The following is a 16,481-nucleotide window of genomic DNA, read 5'->3' on the forward strand; positions in this document are numbered from 1 at the left end:
ATTGCTGCCATCTTGGATGCCTCCGACTCTGGAATAAATGAGAATAATGAAAAAGCCTCCCCCTTCCCGGGAATCAAATTAACGCCCGAAGAAGATGAGGCAACATTACAAACATCAGCCTGGTGGCCTCTCAATACTTCCAGCGACGAATCAAAGGAAGAAAAGGGAGGAGACACAGGAACAATGGTATTATGGGGGGTGAATACTGCGCAGGAGACGAAGCATTGGTGGTGATAGGTTGTGATGTCTTGCATTAGAAGACGAAAGATTGCAGGATGGGAGAAATGATATCCCGAGTCGTAGATTTGTTTATTCCAAGCAGCAAAAGGTAAATATGTACAGAGGCTCTGCAGGGCGTGCAGTTCGCGCCAAGAGAAGCAAGAAGAATAGCCATGAACATGTGAGGGGTTCATGATACAGGGTGACACATGCGGATGCGTTCACAATAGGTGATTTTATTAAATACATGGAAATGAATCGTAAAGCAATTGCATAGTAAAATATCCATTATTCCGCACCTCCCCTTCCCCTTTTGCATTCAAAGAGGTATTTTGAACATACTAAACAAATTACTTATAGATATGTACATTATGTAGGCCTGTTCAATCTTGGGGACCTGCGAGGGGCTTTGGAGGGAATTGATGACTTTTCCATGTCTGGGCTAGAGACCACAGGGAGATCAGAGTTGGGAACTTGACTGGGGCTGGGCAGTGGATATAGGAAGCGACGGTTCCGACGTAACACTCAACCACTTGGGAGACGGATCTTGTACTCGCGTGATTGTGCACCACCCATGACAATCCCAACTGCGTCCCATCGGTGAGATGTTGGGTCCTGGATGCGGACATGTTGACCCACATTAAGCCTGGGCAGGGGCCGGGCGTGGGCGTCATAGTTGCGCTGCACCTGAGCAGCTCTGGCAGCGGCTCGGCGGTCACAGTCATGGGCCTTTTCCTGCCAATCTTCTGTGAATAACTGAGGATGGGCAGGCACACATGTACGGAGAGGGTGACCATACAGTACCTGGGCAGGAGAGCGACCAGACTGGTTGGGTGTGTTTCTTAACTCAAGGAGACCACAATCGAAATCCTCACAGTCAATGTTTCCTGTGGGGGCCGTTTTGAGGATCAAGTGCTTGACAGCCTTGATGGCGGCCTCAGCGTGTCCATTAGACTGTGGGTAATGTGGCGACGAGGTGATGTGGTGTACAACCCAACGTTCTGTGAAGTCGGCGAATTCTTTGCTGGTAAACTGAGGTCCTCCATCTGTGCGCAGGCGTAAGAGAACACCCACCCCTCTGAAGTAGCGACAGAAGTGCCGTATGGTCGAGGAGGCAGTAGTGTCACCCTTGCAAGGGACAACCACAGGCCAGCTGGAGAGGCGGTCAGCGACTACAAGAAAGGACTTCCCAGCTACCTGGAAGAAGTCGGCCGATACTGACTCAAAGGGCCTGGATGGACGGTCGTCGTTGTGGAGAGGCTCCCGTTGTTGGCTGGATGCAGGATTTGGCACGGCTCGCAGGCAGCGACGGTGTTGGCCAGAAGAAAGTTTGTCGAGCCTGACGTTTGGTAGCCTCGACACCACGGTGACTATCATGGAGTCTGGCGAGTGTGTGGCAAAGTAGAGCTGCAGGAACTAGTAGTATTCTTACCCCGTAGAGCACGAGGTTGCCATCAGTAGAGAGGGCTTCTTGCAGCTTCCAGTTCGGTGATAAGGATGCATGTAGGTTGTAACGGTTCGTGGGAAACCCAGAACTGATGCAATCACGAAGGCAAACGTAGGTGGGGTCAGCCTGTGCTGCTATCGACATGTCCTGTAGGGTGCGGTCGGCGTCAATGGTTGGGGCATCCTCGTCCTGGGAAGCTGTTGTAGTGTTGATGACAGATCTGACATGTGCCGTTACCTCAGCGCAGCCAGTCATATCCTCAGAGGTGGGGTAGCTGACTGGTGCACGAGAAAGTGCATCTGGGATGCATAGAGACTTGCCGGCACGCCACACTGCAGTAAATTGGTATTGCAACATACGCTCCTTCATTCGCTGGAGCCGTGGGTTTTCAACCATGTCCAGTGTGTAGCTGTGAGATAGGCACCAATGGGCGATGGTCGGTTTGCAGGGTGAAGGTTGGCAGTCCTTTGAGGTATAGGCCAGCAACTTTGTGAGGGCCCAACATACTGTAAGCATCTCCAGTTCAATCGTTGCATACCTTGTTTCGGCGTCTGTGAGAAAGCAGGATCCACACTGGACTACTCGGAGATGTCCAGATCCATGGTCCTGGAGGTGAGCGTAGCCTATCCCGTAGAGGCGAGATGCGTCGGTCTGGAGAATGGTTGACAGGGTTGGGTCAAAAGAGGCACGAACAGGGGGGCTTGAAAGTGCTTGTTTCAAACGGTCATGGTCAGGTGTCCAAAAGAAAAAAGCGCTTGGGGCTCATGAGTGTCGAAGGGGCTGTGCAGTCAGGGCAATATCCGGGGTAAACTCTGCCAACTGGTTTACCAATCCCATGAAGGAACATAAGTCCGTCAGGTTGGATTGTGTAGGGAAGTCTTGCAGAGTAGCAACTCGTCCTGGGTCAGCAGCAATTCCTTCTTCGGAAAGGGTGAAGCCACAGAAATTCACTCTGGTCTCTGCCATGTGACTTTTTCTTTGTGAGAGTGATGCCATTTTTGCGGCAGCGGGTGAGCAGTTCGTGGATCCTGTGGTAGTGTGTCAGTAGGTCATCGTCGAAGATGAGAATGTCATCAACAACCTTGACACACTTCTTCATGCCTTGGAGAGCTAGGTCGCCGAGGTAACAATAGGCATCACCAGTGACAGCGAAGCCCATAGGTCCCCGGCAATGCTGGAAGCGTCCATAAGGCGTAATGAAAGTGAAGAGGTGGCGGTCCTCTTCTGCTAGCTCCATCTGCCAGTAGCCGTGTAGAGCATCCAAGGTGGTGAAGAACTTGGCGGTGGAGTCAACAGCAGCTAAGGGCATGGACGAAGGGTGGGCTGGACGGGAGACTTGTGCATTCAGCTTCATGAGATCCACTGTGATTCGAACTCCCTTGGCCTTAGGAACTATGACTAGAGGGTGGCACCATTCCGATGGCTCATCTCCACAAGGCTTAATGATTCCCTGTTGTACCATGGAGTCTAGTTCATTCTTGACAGGTTCGCAGAAAGCGTAGGGTATCTGCTTTGGGGTGTGTATGGCGAAAGGGACCGCGTCTTCCTTAAGGTGGATTTTCATGGGAGGGCCGGCCATCGGCCTCAGTGGAGCTGCCGGGGTCGTGTCAGCATGCAGGGGTAGCTCCTTGCATCGATTAACGTGGGTGACCTATAGGATGGGCTGCGGAAAGCCTGGCGGGATGATGGCCAACTCCTTGCAAAGTGCATAAGACAGGAGTGACATCTGAACGCGTTCATGGACTTGGATCGTGGCGAGGCAGAACCGTGTGGCCAAGGACAGGGTGGCCTTAAGGGTACCTAAAGCCGGTGTCATCTTTGACCCATCTGCCGTGAGTGTCACTGATGTGGCGGAAGGCTGTAGCTCAGACCTGGGAATATGGAGGAGTTCCAAGTGCTGGGGGCCCATCACTGATACATCAGCTCCTGTGTCAGGCAGCATCATTATCTTCGATGTCTCACCCCTGTAGGTGAGGGCGATGGATATAGGTGATGGTGAGGAGTCAGTTGATGAAGAAGGGGTCTCGAATTTGCGACAGTTAAGAGGGCTTGCTAGAAGGGGGCGTGGCATTGGGCAGGCCGCCCTGCTTGGCGTTCATCTGCTGACGGCAGTACTTGTTATAGTGGCCCCACTCAGCCGCAGTGTCTGCATGTGGCTGTGGCGGGGCTTTGGGGATGTTGGGGGGCCCTTGTTGGGGGTCCTGCGCCAGTGTCCTTTGCTGCACAGTTTACACATACACTGTCGCTGGCTGGGCACTTTCCTGTTGAGCTGTGCTTCCTTGTGCAGGAAGGGCATAAAGTGTCCTTGTTAGGGGTTGGTAGTGAGGTAGAACCCCTGTTGCCATGTCCTTTGATTTTTTTATAAGTGGAGACGGCACACAATTTAGGAGGGGCACGTATGGTGGTAGTGGCTGTCCATGTGGCCTCATAGGAGCGACATTCGTTAACCATGGTGGCCAATGAAGCTGCAGCGTCCAGGGCAATGAGTTTCTGAGTGAACTCCTCGTCTCTTAACCCGATCATCTTCAGCCGAGTCCCCTCGCACACAGCAGAATGGCCAGGACAGACGTCGATTTTCTCTGCTACATGCTTCAGTCAGACGTAGAAGTCGCTGAAGCTTTCCCCTTCCCTCTGCTTGCAGGAGAGCAGGTCCCTGCGTTGTAGAGCTTCATTCCGCAAGTTCTTGAGGTGTTCCTGGAGAATATTCAAGACCTCATCAACACTCCGATCCGTGTCTGGTGGTACGTTGAGTGTGTGCTCGAGTATTCTTTGGGTCTCCAGGCTGAGGCACATACAAAGCTGTATCATTTGTTTCCTGGTAGGTAATGACCCTAGGTCCACCATCACACTGTAGTCATCCCAGCGTCTACATCATTCCCTAAACACTTGGTATGTGGCATCAGGACGTAAGGGCAGCGGGGTCTGGGCGATGGCTTTCTGTGGGGGTGGTGGCTGGGTGGACGATGGCACTGAGGATTATATGGGAAGTTGTTGTGAGTCTGCTGGTGTTGCTTGCTGCTGGGCTGAATTGACGCTAAGTAGCTGCAACAATACGGTGAAACGTTGAGCTTCCTCCTCTCTTCTCAAGTTGTCCTCTTGGTGGCGTAAATCCTCTTCATAACGACGTTGTTCTTCCTCTCTCCGCATGCAGCCAACTCGGCCTGTCGAGAATTCCTCCAGGTACTGATGAGGAGCCTAAACTCCGTGTTGGAGCTGTGGGAGGCGGTATACTCAGGTGCGGTGACAGCAAAGGTGGGGTTTCCAGCGTTGCAAAACCTGGAAGTGTTCGATGGTCTGTTGGTGAGGATGGGTGTGAAGGCAACTGGCGGTCCTCAGGGTCCTGGTCGTGTTGCATATCCCCAGGCTCGTCTTGATGTGAAGCAGAAGCCATTAAGAGCAGTTTTCTGCAATGTTAACTGCAGTTTAAAGGAAGAGAAGAAACAATGAGGAAGACTTTCTACAGTTTACATTAAAAAGTTACAGTCAATAATTCTTCAACTGTTCGGCGAATACTGGCAGGCGGTGGAGAGTGGGCTGGGTGGGCTTCTGGGGGGTGGGCGGTCGGGTGGGGAGTGGGGAGCGACCACTTGACCGTTGAAAAAGAGTTGGCAGTCTCGGCACTCGGCAGTGTATGGCAAATGATGAGCATGGGTGGACATGCCTCGGGCTCTGTAGCTGGGTATGGAAATAAGGGTACCCGTAGAGCTGGGGCAAGGCACAAGAAAAGTACAACCCACTAAAATCAAAGCACTGACATTACACTGCCACTGGACACTGCCAAACAAACGCTGCATGAACGTATCATAAGGCACCGCACTAGCACTGTAAAATCCAAAGGCGACCAAGGGGTAATGGCGGCTGGGTTTGAATGCTGATTCCGGTGTTCCTTGAAAATGCTGAATGATCCTACTCACTGCGCCATGGTGATAGGTGGTGATGTCTTGCAATAGAAGACGAAAGATTGCAGGATGGGAGAAATGATATCCTGAGTCGTAGATTTGTTTATTCCAAGCAGCAAAAGGTAAATATGTACAGAGGCTCTGCAGGGCGTGCAGTTCGCGCCAAGAGAAGCAAGAGAATAGCCATGCACATGTGCGGGGTTCATGATACAGGGCGACACATGCGGATGCGTTCACAATAGATGATTTTATTAAACACATGGAAATGAATCGTACAGCAATTGCATAGTAAAATATCCATTATTCCACAATTGGGAAGAGGCGAAAACCTTCCCAAGAAGGAAGAGTCGAAACCCTCCGGTGCTCTTTCCTGCTATAAAAAGACTTCCACTGCTCTTTAAGCCATGCCTGGCATTCTGTGCTAGGATTCGTTATAGTTCAAAAATTAGAACGGCACCTGCTACTTGTGATGTGGGGATCCGTCGCTGCCGAAGCCAAAAAACGAGAACACGGAAAACCTGGAATTCCGGGGCACACACGTTGACGAGGCCGAGAAGGAGCAGAAGAAGCCGTAATATCAGCCACACACACATTAAACACAAGTGAAACGGGCAATGAACCGGGTAAAGGCCAAGAAGGTTAACCACGACTCTCGCCCAGGCAGTTAAAGAAAAGACTGACGCGGTGGCATAGGCGAGTAGTCCTTGACCACTCTTCACCCAATCTACGCATGTGTTGCCAGATATCACAAGATTCCTTGCTTTCACCTGTACTTTAACCGGATCCAGCTAGGCGCTAGAAATGATCCTATTGTTAAGACCAAGGGTTTGTTCGCGTGTGAACAAGTATCATTTTTGTAAATTTAGCCAAATGAGAGATTTACTAACAGTACCAACTCCATTTTCACAAAACTTTAACACCAAAGATCAGTAAATTTCCTGCCTTCTTAGTCATACTACAAATAACTTGGTTACTTTTTTTTGCAAGTTCTAAAATGCAATAAATTTCCGATATTTAATCATAGACCAATAAGACATAGTACATGGAATACATCAGACCTTATAACCTACTGTCTTGGAATTGTGGTTTAATTCAGAGGGTTCTTATGAGGCAAAACTGCTAAAAGCTTTCAACTGCAATGTTCTTATACTGTTAAACATGTAAAACTAAGAAAAATACTAAAAAGAACCCTAAGTATTGCCTACAGTACACAGCATGAGGTGCACTGACAGCACTAACACCCTATAGGAAGGATGCTAAAAAGGAAGAGATGAGGAATAATTAGATGAGGATGATGAATCTACCAAGTCTGGAACAATAATGTAGATGAAGAAGATGAATCTACCAAGTCTGGAACATCAGCTGAAGCTTGTACTGTCTACCGGCTACAACACATCCTAAAGTCAATCCCACTGCAATTAAAGCCTTTGAGCCATTAAAAGTACAAACTGTTTTGATTTCATTGACAAGCACCTTCATTGTGCATTTTTAGTATCCATATGCTCTCTTGATACTTATCTGAGCCACCACAAATAAATCTCAAGGCAATGAATACTGGGTGACATAAAACAAATACTCCTGGCTGTTTGTCAATTGTAATATTTAGTAACCCTAAGTCAGAAATGCTAGTTTAAGCTTTTACAGGCATTCCCAGCAGATATACATTTCAAGTTTTTATAGCGAATGGCGTTGAAAAAAAATCTTTCTATATCTACTGGATTCAGATGTAATTTAAAGCTTTATTTTTAATTTATAAGAAAAAATGTTTTACGAAGAACTACATAAACTTACAAATTTAGCTTATACAGTCACAACCAAATCTGGTGTACACTACCACAGAGGTGAAAATGATCACAATGATTCAGGAGTTTTTAAGCTTTCAAAAGACATCTACTAACACGTACCTGTTGTTGCATTTCCTTCTTTTACAAAGTCACACATCCTACGACCTTGAAGGGTTGGATGCTGATCTTCCCAGCTATATTTTATGTCTGAGCCTCTGTAAACTATCATAGATTCAGCTTTGGCATCAGGGATATGTCTCCATGAGGGCTGCAATGAATAATTCATTCAATGAAGAAATATTGCTCTGATGTCTACACGTAGTATATGAGCCCTAATTAAAATGCTGGTAAAGATATGAATAGCTAGAGAAAAGTTATGATCAAACGACAAGAATTGACATTAAAATACAAGGCCTGGCAAAATAAATGCAAAATACTAGAACATGGTATCTCATCCCCCACTGCTCATCCAAAGGACATCAAGCATTTACATAAACTAAGTCTAACCTCCACATGGTAAGTATTTTCCAATGTATGTATCGTTGCAGTCATGATTCCATCTTCAAGGTGAGCTGAAACTTCTGAGACTTTTTCTCCAAACACACGTCCTTCATAGAAATTCTCATGATCTGTTGAGCATTCCAAAACAAATAATTGATGAGCTGAACATAATCAGTAAGGGTAAACTAGAAAAATAGTAATAGTTATGGTTCTTTGCCAACTTGTAAATGCAAGTCTCCTGTGTGAATATTATGGTTTTAATGTTTAACTCATTAGTATTGTGAATACATTCTCAAATTATCATAATCATCATAGACTCCTAAAACCTACAAAATGTAACTTATCCAATGTTAGATAAATAAATGAAGTTGCCCTTTCCTTACAAACTTGAGAGTACAAAGCAAAAAGGTTTTCATTCAGCCTCGAGTTTCCAAATGACGAGGCTTGACAAGAATTTACATGATGGAGACTATAACATGTAATCTTTTAGCTATCATATACGTAGGCTCTAGATTAAGAGTGCATCAGTTTGAGACAGTGCAAATCAAGAAATCATCAACTTAAAGATAAGGACAGACAAATAAAATGAGAACAACCTCAGGTTTCTTCAGACAATAAAACAAATGTATAGGAAGTTGATTAACCACAAAAACTCCATGAGAGCTTTATTTGAAAGTCATCAAATTAATTTCTTGCCAAAATAGTACAAACCAAAATAACTGATCATCTGCTGATTAGGAGAATTTTTTTTTAATCTCTCAAGAGTGAGTCAGAACATATTGTATGTTGTACAAACAAATATAAAATTACAAACAGTGATCAGCTTCAAGAAATGCATCATAGCTCATGAGACAATAACCTTTCCATTGATCAATCTTGCACCACTTGGTTTAATCAGTTAAATTACTTTTTACAGCCACAAAGAGCAGTTTAAAGTTAATGTAAAATAGAGTACATGTACCAACAACATTTACCAGACACCGAATCAAACAAGTAAGTACTAAATTAATAATCTGAGTTTCATTCATTTCCTGCTGAACTTAAATTTCTCATCTTTCCCTTCATTTTAAAGCACTACATATCTTTTGCCCCATTGCAAAAGGCAGATAAAGGGTGCATGTTACCTGTTGACATAAAATTTTTTGTCTGCCATCTAACAGTGCCATATTCTGTATACGTAGTATGGATAAATTCTAAACTTACCCACATGAATTACTCTTTCATTGCCAACACCATCTATGGCATAAGCTTTAAAAAGAGGATGTAGAAGTCCTTTCCTTGGGTTCAAAATCAGCCGAAAATCCCTGCAAAATGCCAAAAAGTAAAAGAACATTGTGAAAACATTTTACAAAAGAATGGCAGGCAATTGCTTTATGTAATTTAACACTATAGTATATGTTTACAGATAAAAAACTATGAATATGTGTATATAAACTAACTGTGAATGAAGAGTAGATCAGATTAACAAAAAAATTATATCTCTTTCCTAAGTGAGGTAAAAAATGTACAGAAAATATACAGCTATATGCTGGACTGGGAAGAAAAAATTAAATGTAGATAATAAACTACATAGAACAACAAATCACGTCCAACAAGAATAAATATCAATTATAGATTAGTAATAACAATAAAAACCAACAAAATAAGACATAGTATATTCTAGGACTGTTAGTCTCCTTAACCAAAAGATATTGGCACATACTGACAGTGTGTGTTTATATTTTAAAAATGTATTACATATATAGGTAGGTAACAAATCTATGGAGAACAAATAAACCGTTCAGACTTTGCTGTTGTCAGTTGCGTGAACTATAAAGAGTGTGACCAGCAGGTAAGCAGAAATGGATTATCATTCCTCGAGCGAATACAGAGATGAACTTTGTTTTGAAAACATGACAATGCAATGAATTTTAGAAAACTGCTAAAAAAAGCATGGCACAGGTGTGGTGAATATGAAGTGTGCTAGCATTGCACTTATATGGCCCTTGAACTAATTTTGGTATAAGTACTGTAACAAGACACTTTGCTTATTAACTTGACATATTTTTTGGTTGTTTTGTGTTTAATATACACTTGTAAAATAATGAATATGTAATAGCTATTTCCTTGGATTCTATAAAGTTTTTTTATTTTCAATGTATATTTTCATAGGCTAGCCAGGGTTATAGTAGGGTGCTGTACTGTATATAAAAATATATCTGTACAGTATACGTACTCTTGCTATACATTATTAAATGTACAGTATTAGAACTTAATAAAAAAAATATTTCAATACAAATTTACTATCTTAACATAACCTGCTTGTGCATCTGCACAAACTCTACATTCTAATCCTTGGAAAACAACAGAATATATACTGCTCCCCATGACTGAAGGCATAAGTGCAGCTGGGATTCACAGAGTGGTTGCTTCTGGAGGGTTTGGAATCAATGGAACAACTCTGAACTCAAAGTAGAGAAGACTTCAACAGAGATCTCCTGGTACCTTCATAAATCACCTCCTACTATAACATGAAACTTTCATCGAGCAGGAGACCCATGTTGATAAATCTCACAAGTAGATTCAGGGAACACAACAGACCCAAAAATGACTACAAAAATAAAAAGGACCTCTTAAACTTTAATTAAAGGAGTCACATAATTTATATTGCAAAAGAATACACCTATGTAGACATGGTAAAAAGATGATCAAAATAAAAAATCTAGTAAATTAAGCAGATGCTATGCAACATTGTTGCAGGCAACTCAGGCAATGAAAAAAATTACAATAACACAGTGTGGTACAGACAACCACAAACTACAAAAGTAGTAATAGTAATATATGGGGATAATGGAAAGCAACTTGAAAACCAATACAACGAAAGTTGAAAACTTAAAGTATTGTACATGGAAAAAAGAAAATACCCACCTCCACATATATATGTGTGAGTAAATTATGCACTGACAATATAAAGAAAAACACCACTAAACCTTTAAAAAGTAGAAAAAAGATCTTAAAGAATGAGACATGGGTGTATGATTCCAAAACATACCAAATTTGTAACTAATTTGTATTTTTCATAACTAACAAACCTTCGGTCTTAACATTAGGATTTACTAGCGCCAAGCTGGAAACCGGTAGAATTAAAATTACACTTGTGAGATCTCAGCATCTGAACCTAATTACCTATTACTACACACTTATCCTAAATACTTAACACTGATATACAACAATCATGGTCAACAATAAACTAATAAAAAAAGGGACTAAACGCACTAACTAGCCAATAATTGACTGCTATTAGAACTAAAACTAATACACAAACCCACAATTATAATACCAAAATAATTATACTGAAAAAATCCTTAAGCATGGAAAAAGAACACAGAAAACTTGAACTAATGCATGACTGAAAAACACCTTTCAACACTGACATTTGGCAGCACGGGGAAAAGAAACAACTAAGAAATATAAAAAGCTATCTGCCAGGAGAAGTAGGTCTTGTTCTTTTGCATTTTCAAAGGATAGTGTGTTTGGAGCTTGCAGATATGCACAAAAAGGCAATGTTAAAAGTGATGGGTAATGAAAAATTGACATCCAGCACTTCAAGTTTTTTTTTTCTTGAGAAACCTACCTTCCAAGTGCATTAAATTGCACTTCCTTTATTTTATTAAAACGATGGTTACTCTCCTTTGTTCCACGTTTGACTATGTGATGCTTGAATGCAGAAGAATCAATAACTTCATAATATCGTAAATTTGGATGATAAGGAGGAGACCAAAATAGTCCTGAAATATGAAAGAAAATATAAAATTTGGTGCATTATTAGTCATAGTTTCAAGACAAAAGGAAATACTTAACAACAAAACTAGTAAAAACTGATCCATTTTAAAAGACACAATTAGAAATGAAAACATCTTGTATCAGCATCATGATAACCTTTGTCAAAAATACAATAATTTTACCCTATAAGCTTTTATTGAAACTGAGACATGCATTTTCTATCATCATATTCCAACTACATGTATAAAAATTGTACAAAGTATCCATATTCTGTATTTACTTAATTTTTATTTTGTACCAACAATACTCTATAGGGAAATACGTTCCACGTTTAAGTCCTGTGATCCAGCCCAGGAATCATCTCTTTCCCACTACTGGTCTCAATATAAGTATGATAAATCTACTTTAGTCTGAGCTTCAGGACAGCGCAAAGTTCTTACAGTCATGGGTTACTGTGTTGACCATTTCTTACTATGGCATCCTTTTTGACAGCAGGTCTGGACTTGCCATTTTGACCCTCTCATGTTGCTGTCCATACTGACATTATGGGTACCCAAGATATATTCATAAAATATGAAATTTGAGTCTTGACGTATTATTTTTATTTGTAAAGCTGTTCAGGCCTGCTTAAAATCAGATCAGACATATTTTTCTACAAAGGTGCATCCACTGTGACCAGATCTGGCTGGGGGAGGGGGGGGGGGGGGGGGGGGGGGGGGGGGGGGGGGTTTGGCACCTGGACACTCCAAAGACATCATGAATGGTAGAATGATGTGTGGGTAACTATACTGCAGTATTACCAACAATTTGGTCAATTAATGATAATCTAGCCTTATGATTAGCCTACACTAAGGCTGGAGACCTACCTATAGGAGATTATGTTTGTAAAAAAAAAAATAAAAAAAAAAAAATGAAGCATATCTGGCGCATGCACAGTACGCTGGTGGGCGAAAGCAAACAATGGCAGATGACATGTTCACCTAATTTAACTTTGTCCAGTTTTTGCGCACACTGTACATGTTTGGCAGGGTAAGGTTTCTTTCTTGCTTATTACATTGTATACGTATTCTCATGTAGTGCTGTATTAATTTTTCAAAACATGAAAAAAAACTCTCAAAGTTGCTTATGTTTTAAGTTTTTCAGTCTGTTAACTTCACTTACCATGAGAGAAAAACATTCCAAGGCAACAATAAATATTTAAATAAAAAATATTATTTTGCTTTCCATAAAGGTTTAGAATTCAGTAATTTTGAACAACTTTCACATGAGGGCAAGCTATCTGTGACACTGACTCTTGATAGTGGAAGGGTCTGCAATTCATTGATAATTTATTTCAATCCATTTTCTGTGAATCCCAACTGTTACTCCTGTGAAATGTATTGTTATTTTTTATTCTAAAAACATGGAATTATAATTTCATGTATTTATTGCAGGTATATGGGTTAAAATGTATGTCGATATAAAATAAATAAAAATATAGGAATGTTGTGGAATAATAAAGTTTAAAATTTTCTACATAGTGAAATTGCCTGCATTTTGAGCAGTCTTCCGAAATGATGTCCACAAAAATATGTACATCTGAATATTTCAATGCACAAAGGCTTTTATGCTCTAATATTTTGCATAAGATTATATTATTTCATAAATATCAACTTCCAATTGAAAGATATGACAAATTAGATACATATGGGTGAAAACTTTTGTCCATGTGTTGGTAGTGGCACAAAAATATTATTGGAATGTTGCTCTCAGCAATGGTTGGCAGATGTTTCAAATTGGTACTGTAGACACGGCGGGACTAGGTCATGGTTCTTATAATATAATATTACTCATTTACTGAGCTAGTGCTCTAACTTGTTCCTCCTGAGTAATTTGAGCTAGGTTACGAAGTGCTCTGTCCCACTGCTCTTTTTCATCTTAATTCTTTGTAAGCCTTGCATGAGTTGGACAGTTAATGGCTGCCAGCCACTTATTCCTCCTTTCCTTGTCACTTTCACTGGGAATACGATGCCAGGATACTAGGCTTCCCTTTCTCCACCAATTCATGCATCCTACAACAACACACAACTGAACCATTGCTTATAAATAAGGCGCGCAGATTAACTTGAATGATCAACGTTCCTCTGATAAGATAGAAGAGGGGAAATGGCTTTTTGACCACCAGCAGTGTTATTGTTTGGAAAAGATTTGTTGATGATGTCACGTTGATGACTCCTAATATTCAAATCATCTGCCTAGACTAAATAGCTTTAATAAAAAAGGGATTTTGACATAGGAAAAATCTATTTCTGGGCGAGGAAGCCATGTCGCCCAGTCTCTGACTCGCTCACCTATATAAAAGGTGTCGGTATAAAACTGGGGCGAGTGTTAAAAGTTTGAATTTCAAGTCAATTGCCTCTCTAGGATTGTTTCATATAAACAGGGTTCCTCTTCTGAATAAAAAAATATTAGTAGTATGCAATATCCTGAAAAAAAAAAAAAAATTTAAAACTGAAGACTGCTACAGCCACCCAGTTTTCACCAATCACTGGTAGGATGATTTACCGCCCTCTGTTTACACTTTCGTCATTTCTTTATGTTTATGATATTTATCTTTTGTATAAGCTATCACGTTCATCCACAAGGGGTTGGTATTGAACACAGCGCCCATTTTGACGTATGGGGTAAACAACCGACTGGACTAGCCGAGCCACTGACTACCGCGTTTGTGGCCACCCTCCGAAAAAGTACTTTAACATGTCCTGACACCGGAGATGGTCATCAGTCATGAGTTGTTGGTGGTGAGAGGTGCAGCTCGAGACCTCTAATCTCCTTTCGAAATAAGTATTTTCTCCAAGGTTAGAAATTAAGGCTATATTTTAAGATTAAACAGAGGGTAATGAAAAGTGTGGTCATACGCAGTGCACACTACCTCCATAACGCTTTCGAAATTTTTACTTACAACTATAAATATTTTGAAGATTGACGCCATCTCGATGTTTGCAGAGTCGCTTGTGTCAACAAACTTACAATTTCCTGTGCTAAATCCGCACATCACTTGTACCCATAGACGCTGGGGCACTTTCATCACAACAATAAAAAACACCAGACTTCCAACCACTAGGTTTTTTAAAGGAAACTACGAATTCTGGTAGAAGAAGAAGCGTGCACTAGGTAATTATTTAAATAAATAGTTAAACGGCAATATAAGGTCATGAATTACATAAATATTTTTACATATTTATGATTATTCATTTGAAAATATCGTTGTTGAAAAATTAACTAGAGTCCTCACTCAAATATCAACAGTTTTGCTTGTGAACGGTACCTCCAGCGTTCTTCACACTCTTCAATTGTTTAAACAGTGTTGCCAATTGGTATGTGTTTACCTCCAAACTGGTATAAGGCTTACACATAAACGGGGAAATAAGTGAGATTAGCGTATCTATTTGTAGTATATAAACATATTACAGCAATTTTACCATTACTGTTACTATGACAACTACAATTCATGGAAACAGTTTGTAAATGCATCAGCGTATGTGTGAAGCTCCACTAGATTGGCAACGATGAGTCATTTTGCTGTCGTCTGCTCGTATGTATTTCAGAAATATCTGTAATTTTTGGGGGGTTAATTTGGTTTAAAGTAAACAATTAAGGGAATAAAGCTTTGCCCCTCTTAAACCGTGTACTCGTGTGCTACCCGTAACTGTTTTTGTGGAGTGAGCACTTAGGAACCAGGAACCACAGCGTAGTTCAAGTGCAATTTGGAGTGAATTAAGTCCAAAATGTGTATAATACAATCAAGTATGCACTGTGGAGTTTCAGTTGTGGTGGCAGTGAGGATAAAACCACAATTACAAGGTAAAAATGAATTTCAGTTCAAAACCATGACCCCGAGAATAAAAAGTTTCATACTTTCACTAATAGGGGAAATAACCGCGGACGATCCATCGTCATCGCGCTGGCCAGGCCTTATTTACTTGATTTTTAATAGGTGAAACAGAATACAATTACAACTTTAGGCATACCATTCAAAAGATTGAAGTTTTGTCAACATACTAATGTGATATATGAAAGCCCCATACGAACTATGTAGTATAAGCACGTGAGCTCTTCGTAAAATATGTTTTCAAGGCAGTTTTGAAATCCAATGGTGGCAATCGTGTGGCTGGCCGGTGTAACCACGGATAATCCACCATCTTTCCCAGCCTTCCCAGCTCTCATTTGAACAATGTTAGCGTACATATGTAACGTTTATTAATCTTACTCAAGATTGCAGTTGTAATCAGCACAATAAAACAACATTTTGTTGTTGCCTATATTATGTGAAAGTACGAAACTTTTATTCAAGGGTCATGGTTTGAACTGAATTAATTTTTATCTTGTGATCGGTGGTTTTATCCTTACTGCCATCACAACTGAAACTCCACAGTGCTTATTTGATTGTTATTATACACATTTGGTTTCAATTCACTCCACACTGCTCTTGAACCACATTGCTGTTCCTAGTTCCTAAGACTCACTCTGCAAACACAGTTATGAGCAGCAGATTATAACACTGATAATGAGGTGCAAAGCTTTATTCCCTTAATAGTTTACTTTACTTATTATTTACTTTAACTTTACTGCAAACTGTTTATTTAATTCATGTCTATTATCCCACCCTTTTTTGCAACCAAATTAACCCCGAAAAATTACAAATATTTCAGATGTATACTTATGAGCAGACGACGCGAGGAAAAATGACACATCGTTGCCAATCTAGTGGAGCGTCACACGTACGCTGATGCCTTTACAAACTGTTTCCATGAATTCTAATTGTCACAGTAATGCAGTAATAAAAGTAAATTGCTGTAATACGTATATACATACAAATAGATACGCTAA

At 41.1% G+C, this 16,481-nt stretch overlaps 1 protein-coding gene across 1 annotated transcript in view; it reads right to left on the reverse strand.

Annotated features, from left to right (window-relative positions):
• The window catches only part of LOC135204219 (ADAM 17-like protease), a 62,277-nt gene that overhangs the window by 37,809 nt on the left and 7,987 nt on the right, over positions 1 to 16,481 (reverse strand). The window contains 4 exon segments of the mRNA XM_064234325.1: positions 7,470 to 7,617; positions 7,857 to 7,978; positions 9,054 to 9,154; positions 11,464 to 11,617. Of these exon segments, the coding sequence (XP_064090395.1) occupies positions 7,470 to 7,617; positions 7,857 to 7,978; positions 9,054 to 9,154; positions 11,464 to 11,617 (525 nt within the window).

This window comes from Macrobrachium nipponense, chromosome 44, assembly GCF_015104395.2.
Source record: "Macrobrachium nipponense isolate FS-2020 chromosome 44, ASM1510439v2, whole genome shotgun sequence".
NCBI lineage: Eukaryota > Metazoa > Arthropoda > Malacostraca > Decapoda > Palaemonidae > Macrobrachium > Macrobrachium nipponense.